This window comes from Nicotiana attenuata, unplaced genomic scaffold (assembly GCF_001879085.1).
Source record: "Nicotiana attenuata strain UT unplaced genomic scaffold, NIATTr2, whole genome shotgun sequence".
NCBI lineage: Eukaryota > Viridiplantae > Streptophyta > Magnoliopsida > Solanales > Solanaceae > Nicotiana > Nicotiana attenuata.
Window position 1 is genome coordinate 151,143 of NW_017672588.1, and position 8,171 is coordinate 159,313.

The 8,171-nt window shown below is 40.7% G+C and overlaps 1 protein-coding gene across 1 annotated transcript; it reads left to right on the plus strand.

Moving 5' to 3' along the window:
• Nucleotides 1-6,836: 6,836 nt before the first annotated feature.
• Nucleotides 6,837-7,529, plus strand: LOC109213760. Its single transcript, XM_019377591.1, has one exon. It carries the CDS (start codon nt 6,900-6,902, stop codon nt 7,374-7,376), a length of 477 nt encoding a protein of 158 aa, XP_019233136.1. The 5' UTR covers nt 6,837-6,899; the 3' UTR covers nt 7,377-7,529.
• The last annotated feature ends 642 nt before the right edge of the window (nt 7,530-8,171 follow it).

Genomic DNA, 8,171 nt, shown 5'->3' on the forward strand with positions numbered 1-8,171 from the left:
GCAATGCAGAAAATGCAAATGGAGACAGTGTTTAGTCTCGGAAGGCATAATGGTAGCCTTATGCAATGCAGAAAATGCAGATGGAGACAGTGTTTAGTCTCGGAAGGCAGTATGGTAGCCTTATGCAATGCAGAAAATGCAGATGGAGACAGTGTTTAGTCTCGGAAGGCAAAATGGTAGCCTTATACAATGTAGAAAATGCAGATAGAGACATTGTTTAGTCTCGGAAGGCAGAATGGTAGCCTTATGCAATGCAGAAAATGCAGATGGAGACAGTGTTTAGTCTCGGAAGGCAGAATGGTAGCCTTATGTAATGCAGAAATAAAAATGAATTGGCAAATGATAGCACAGTTTCTTAGCTGATAACAAGTTACATTGTCGGGATCGCCGGGGATATTGTGATATAGGGGATATCACTGGCGTGCTTGGATGGCCAATACCGGTAAGTGCAACAATACTTATACTTATATATGCATATATAGGCTATTTTGAAGGTATTTTGCATATTCAAAAAATACAGGGGAAAATTGGGTATCAATAGGAGGGTGACCACGTTCTCCTTGGTGATGTTTTTAGTCACTGCTGCCAGCTTGGCGAGACCGTCTGCTTCGATGTTTTGTGCTCGAGGTATTTGGTCGAATCAGCATTCGTCGAATTCTGGCAGCAGTTTGTGGATATCGGTCTGGTATTTCTGCAAACTCTGCTCCTTAATCTGGAAAGTCCCAGGAACTTGATTTACAACGAGTTGAGAGTCGCAGCGGAGGATGACCCACTGAGCACCATACTTGAGGGCCAATTTCAATCCTGCAATTACGGCCTCATACTCGGCCTCATTGTTAGTCATTTCAGGGAATCGTAGAGATTGACGAATTACTTCGCCCATTGGGACTTCAAGTACGAGTCTTAGTCTCGATCCCGATGAATTGGACGCGCCATCGGTATGGAGGACCCAAAGGTCGGGTCATTCAGATGAAGTGCGAAGCGCTTCTTGCTCGACTTTGGGTTGTATCTCTGCGCTGAAGTCGGCGACAAAATCGGCGAGCACTTGCGACTTTATTGCGGTTCGCGGTTGATATGTTATATCATACTCGCTTAGTTCTATGGCCCATTTGGCCAGTCGACCCGATAATTCGGGTTTGTGCAGTATACTCCTGAGAGGAAAGGTTGTCACCACCTTTATGGGGTGGCACTGAAAATATGGTCTAAGCTTTCGTGAAGCTATGACTAGTGCTAGAGCCAGTTTTTCAAGGTGAGGGTACCTTGTTTCGGCATCAATTAAGGTTTTGCTGATACTGTAAATTGGAGATTGCGTACCTTTGTTTTCATGGACTAGAACCACACTTATCGCGACTTCGGATACGGCTAGGTAGATTAGGAGGCACTCGCCTGGATCTGCTTTGGCGAGTAAGGGTGGCTAAGACAAGTATGCTTTTAGTTTCCTTAGGGCGTCGACACATTCTAAATTCCACTTAAGTCCATTGTCTTTCCTCAATATGTTAAAGAATTTGTGGCATCTATCCGATGACTGTGAGATGAACCTTGACAAGGCGGCTATCCATCCCGTCAATTTTTGTACCTACTTTTTGCTGGTCAGTGTTTCGGGTATTCCTTCGATGGCCTTAATCTGTTCTGGGTTGACCTCGATGCCTCTTTAATACCAGGAAACCGAGGAACTTTCCCGAGCTTACGCCGAAGGCGTATTTTTCGGGGTTCAATTTCATAGCGTACTGTCTTAATATGTCGAAGGCTTTCTTCAGATGATTGAAATGATCTTATTTCCTTTTCGACTTGACCAGCATGTCGTTGATGTAGACTTCCATTGTTTTACCGAGTTGGCTTTTGAACATCTTGGTGACTAATCTCTAATATGTCGCCCCTGCATTCTTAAGTCTGAACGGCATAACCTTATAGTAGTACGTTCCTTGGTGAGTGATAAAAGTGGTTTTCTCCCGGTCTTCCTCTTCCATGAGGATCTGGTTGTATCCCGAGTAGGCATCCAAGAAGCTTAGCAACTCGTGTCCTGCTGTTGCGCCGATGAGCTAGTCGATGTGTGGCAACGAAAAAGAATCTTTTGGACATGCCTTGTTTAGATCCGTGAAATCTACGCACATCCGCCACTTTCCGTTTTTCTTTTTTACCATGACCACATTGGCGACCCACTGAGGGTATTTTGACTCTCGGATGGAGCCATTTGCGAGCAGCTTATCGACTTCTTCGCTGACGGCTTCATTGATTGCGACGTTGAACTTCCCTCTTATTTGCCGTACCGGCAGGTAAAAGGGGTCGACATTTAACTTGTGTGTGGCGATATCCTTTGGAAAACCTGGCATATCTGCATGTGAGAAGGCAAATAGATCGGCATGGTCAGTCAAGAACTTATGAAACCTACCCGGTTCCGAGAGGTTATGCCCGATATAAGCCTTTTTTGTGCTGTCGTTGCCGTCTAGAGGGACGGGATCAAGATTCTCTATCATCGACTCGGATGCTTCCACGATGTCGGGGTCTTTGATAACGTCTGTCCGTACGTCAAGTTTGGTTCCCGACACTGCTGACTGCTATGCTTCCGCATTTGCTCCTTTGAGTTGTTGGGTGTGTGCGCAATCTTGGGCGATGCGATAGCATTATTGTGCGGTGCGTTGCTCTCCTCGGATGTTGAATATTCCCTATGGGGTAGGAAACTTGATCACTTGATAGAGACTGGAAGGGACCGCTCGCATGGCGTGTATCCACGGGCGCCCTATTATGGCATTGTGAGTTGTTTCCTAGTTCATGACGTGAAACGCCGTTTCCAGGGTGACCCCTCCGGCTAGGATGGGTAGCACTATCTCTCCAGAAGTCCTTTCAACTGCATTATTAAAACGTGTTAGCGTTATGCAGCGTGGTATTATTTTGTCTTCGTGTCTCATCTACACGAGGACTCGAGGATGGATAATACACGTGCCACTCCTGTCATCTACCATTATTCTTTTTACATCAGTATCTGCAATACGTAAAGTGATAACAAGAGCATCATAGTGAGGGAAAGACAAACCGTCGAGGTCCTCATACCGTTCATGGGTGATGGATCGTTTGTGTTTATGTGTGGTGGTGAACTTGACATGATTGATTGATGCGCCATCGCCCCCACCGATGATCATCTGTACAGTGCGAGCGGGTGAAGGCAGTTTTGGAGGTCCTTAGGGCTATTCGCGTCCGCGGGCGAAGTTAGCCAGTCCTCGATTGCTCAGCAACTCTTTCAAATGTCCCTGGCTTAACATTCGTACTACTTCCTGTCGTAGTCCTATGCAATCTTCAGTTTTGCGACCCCTTTCTTGGTGAAATTCGTAGAAAGCGCTCGACTTCCAAGTGCTGGGGTCTGATCTCATCTTTTGTGGCCATTGCACCTTTGGACCGAGTTTCTCGAGTGTGGACACTATTTCTAAATGAGAAACACAAAAATTGTGAGCGGATAGGAGTGAAGGCATACCTTTCTCGTGTTGATATGGTGTTGTATGTCGAGGAGGATCATTTGTGTGCCGCGGTGGTGGCGGGGCAGACGTCCTGACGTAGGGTTGATGCCTCTCCCGATCGAGGCGTTGCCCTAACTGATCTCTTCGACCGTCATTGTGGCGATCTTGCCTTGCTTCAGTTTGGAGTGACGTCAGCCATTGGGTCGGACCGTTGAGGTCTTCCTCATCGGCTCGCACCTCAGTGCAGTAGGCGTTATGGATTTCATCCCAAGTAGTTGGAGGGTATTTCATGAGCCTGCTTAGCAATTTTCTGGTCGCTCTCGACCCATTTCTGTTTAATCCGTTCCGGAAGACTGCTACTGTGACACATTCGGCAAGCTCATTCTCACCCTGTTGAACCGAGCTAAGAAGTCCCTGAGTCCCTCGCCGTGCATCTGTCTTACGACGAATATATCATTTACCATAGCTTCTGCCTTTTTGGCTCCTGCATGGGCGGTGACGAATTTATCTGTTATTTCCTCGAACGTTGCTATCGATCGTGCTGGTAGTTGAGAGTACCATGTCAAGGCTCCCTCTGTTAGGGTTTCGCCGAACTTTTTCAATAGTACCGATGGTACCTGCTCTTTTAAGAGATCGTTACCTTTTACGGCTGTAACGTAGTGGATGATATGATCTTCTGGAGTACCATCATATATCTTTAAGTAAGGCGGCATTTTGAAGGTCTTTGGGATGGTGTAGGGGGCCGCTTCTTCACTGTATGGTTGCTTGATGAATCGACCAACATCGCGTTTTGGCAGCAACTTTGGAGCTCCTGGTATTTTGTCAACCCTCTCTTGGTGTTCCTTCATTTGGTCACGGAGTGCCTTATTCTCATTTTCCATCTCCTCCATTTTCTTCAAAACGGCTGCAAGTGCATCATTGCCTGCGTCATTAGCAACGTAAGTGTTACCTATATGGAGGGCATCTTGCTCATCAGTGTTTATTGTGGCATCTGCATGTGCAACATTCCAATAATCCCTTTGGGCGGGTTTATCAAGTATGGTGTTCAGAGCACTTGTTAGCCATTCTTCCAGCAGTCTTCTTACTACCGGTGGTGCCTTTCCTGTTGCAGAAATGGATGATTCCCTCTCGCGCGAAGCAGTCACGCTCTCGCACGGGGGAGGTGAAGCGTCTCCCCCGGGTGCGGTGTTTGGTGTTTCATTTTCGTTATCCTCTCTGCTATCTTCGTTGATCGTGTCCAGAAGGTTGGTTGTGACGCCTACTATTGCTTTTTGCCTTGCATCTCCTTTCCCTGCCATTGCTGGTTTGTACCAAGCTAGGAAGAGGTGATTATCCCTTTCAGGAGTCTAGATGAAACTAAAATTTTAGCTAAAGAAATCCCCACAGACGGCGCCAAATTGTTTGACGCAAAAGATATTGAAACCTTTTTGATTAAATAAATTAAAGAAGATGAAGAGGTAAATCTCAGCCAAGTATAATATGTTCTAGACTGGAAGACCTAAGGGATGAATAAGATGAATAATGTTTCTTGATATCATGAAAGCAAATGATTCAGCCCCCTTTACAAAGTCTTTCCCTCCTATTTATAAGGGACAACCCCCTCTTGACCCCTAAAAGATATAGCATAGGGAATATTCGAAAGTATATTCCTACTGCCTTCTATTGTGCCTACACTACTACAAAAGCCGTGCGTCTTCTAACCGTTGTCGATCGTCGCCGTCTTCAACGGCCACAGGAAGCCGTGATCATCCAAATTTGGACCTATACAAAAATCTTAGTATTTTTTAATATCCTGTGATCCAAACTTAAGATATTCTTAAAGAAGATATAATCCATGCAAGTTGTAAACGCAAGCCAGTTTGGTTTCATAAAAATTGTTTTCAGGAAAATATTGTACTAAAAAATGTCTCAAATGTTTCGTTGGAACCTTATATCTCAATAAATAAAAAATCAATAATATTTATTATTGTTATTTTATTAACTGGTTAATAAAATAAAAATTCGTGACAAATTTGTATGCACTGGACTACTTTAATTTTTTATTTTTCCATTTTTTTCTCCGTTATGAATTGCATGGTCCACCCTACTTCAACATATTTAATTTGCCTTCACATGCGATCGCTCGTTCCTACCTTCGGGTTTCCCTTTTTTTTTTTTCTTCCCTTAATTATAAAATACAGACATGTTTTCCACTACTTTCTGCTAAGCGAATCAAAAGAAATAGTATTTCTGGCAAACCTTGTTTGACTTTCAACAATTGGCAAGAATCTTTTATTCTAGTTAGAGATTTGAGTGATCTCTTTATAAGTTATAAAAATGGTGACCAGATATATATTTAGTATTTAGAAGGTCAACGTTTCATTGCAAAATGTATACACTACAAAAAAAAAAAATGGAATTAACTATGAACGTCGTCGCTAATCTTTCGTTAAAACGCTCGTAACTAGCAGAATTTCTTAATAATCCGTTGCTAATCCGTCGCTAAATGAGATTAGCGACGAATTTTTCTGTTTAACTATAAAATTTGTCCAAGGACGTGCATATGTAAAATAGTTCATGTCAAAAGGGTAGCATAGGGTGAGATTATTGACTGAATCCGACTATGACCTTGATCATGTTCGTTTCCACTGGCCTGCTAATAGTTTAGCACACTCGTTGTTTTCTTTTGAATAAAAAAAAGAAAATTGATCATGCAACTTTTATTCATTTTTATAAAAATTATTCTGTAAGTTAAAATATTGTAATAAGGCTACAGTCCATAATTTTCAGTAAAATGTTGAAGATTTACCCAATAATATGCACGATCCGACTCACGTATGTTCTTTGACACGAAACGATTATTATCGTATTTGGTGTGGTTGGTGTAGTACTAAGTTCACACCTAAAAAAGTTATGGGGTTTGGCGGGGTTCTTTAGAAAAAAATTCCTTATCTGAATATTTCTATATAAGAATTATTTGTTATAAAAATATTTTAAGAAGTTAAATAGGAATATAGTTTAGGAAAGAAAGAAATAAAAATTATAAATCTTGTGCTTTAAAATATGTGATAACATATTAATACATGCCTATAATAAGAAGAAAAAAATAATTTTATCTAGGATTAATTAAAAAGAAAAAGTGTCAGGTAAAATGGAACAGTAGTAGCAAAATACATATGTGAAAGTGTTTACGGTCAACTATATATGTCGTTCATAAATGCGCCGTTGATCAACTGTGTGAACGGTGGAACTTCATAAACCAACATCTGGTACTATTTTTCTTTTTTTTTTTTTTTTTTATGAAATAAGCGAAACTCTTCCCCTTCTTTCCCGCCAACCGCCAACGCGTCGAAACAAATACAGGAAACTTCCTCTTAATAATTGCACAACACTAATTTCAGACGCCTTAAAAATATAGATAATCCTGTCATCATTCTCCTTCCATCTCCCAAAGTGATACAAAGTACAAAGATGACAAAAGAAAGACAATTATCGTCGGATAGTATGGTGGCGGCAAAGCCTAGTCTTATATGGGATTGTGGAAGTTCACTCTACGACTCCTTCGAATTGAAATCGTTTGAACGCCAACTCGGCATGGCCATAGCTTCTAGGACTATGTCAATGCCGCATCTATCCGATAACCATGTTTTCCCGCTTTCTTCATCATCGGAATCAGGGTTGTCAAATGAACGGGTTGGGCTGAATTTGGATGGGTCAAAATCTCAACGTGCACTAAAAAAAGGCTCCAAAATTTCCCGGACCTTTCAGAAGCTTCTCAAGTCTGTGTTCAGACCAAAGCATAACACTAGCAGTCCAATTTTCCCCGTACAAGATAAGTCGAGTAGTGACGAAGTTCAAGTCATTTGTGAAAAGTGTAGCGCGCTTTCACCAATATGGGAGGTCACAGAATGTGATGGTCTCTTTCGCCGGATATCAGGTCGTTGGTAAGAGAATGGAATATAAACTATCCATGGCCAATCCTATTGGTGTTTCATGTGATTGATATATTGATCTTTGGACTAATTAGTAAATCATCACTCTAATATTGTACATTGATCATATTTTGGAGATGAAGTATAGTTCAATATTTGTTTTGATATATTCATTATAGATCACAATAGTTAAATTCCATTTCCAAAACTTATTTGATATCGTAGTCTTAATTTCTTTTGGCATTTTAAGTTTAAGGTTATGTTCTAGATATCATTCATATCGCGTCGAATCTAATTCCTAATTTAAAACTATAATTCATCGAATTCAATACCTTCGAATCAATTCTTATTTTTATTTATTGATTCTTACTTTTTTAATCAATCAATTTATTAGGGGTATTATCTCTTTTAGCCCGCGTCAGAAACTATTTATATTTAATAGCCGAAAAAATGTATAAAATTTGTATAATTTTTATATATAACATACATAATGTGTGTGTATATATATATATATATATATATATATATATATATATATATATATATATATATATATATAGAGAGAGAGAGAGAGAGAGAGAGAGAGAGAGAGAGAGGGAGGGAGAGAGAGAGAGAGAGAAAATATACAAATTCTATACATAGTTTCAGCTATTATTTTTACAGCGGCTATACAGTGTCATTTTTCCAATTTATTACTCCTTCCTGTCCCTAATAAGTGACTTTTTTAACTTTTTATTTTAGTCCAAATTAAATATTTTTTTTTTACATAATCGAGAAGAAATTTATTTTATTTTTTCAATTACTTAATTCT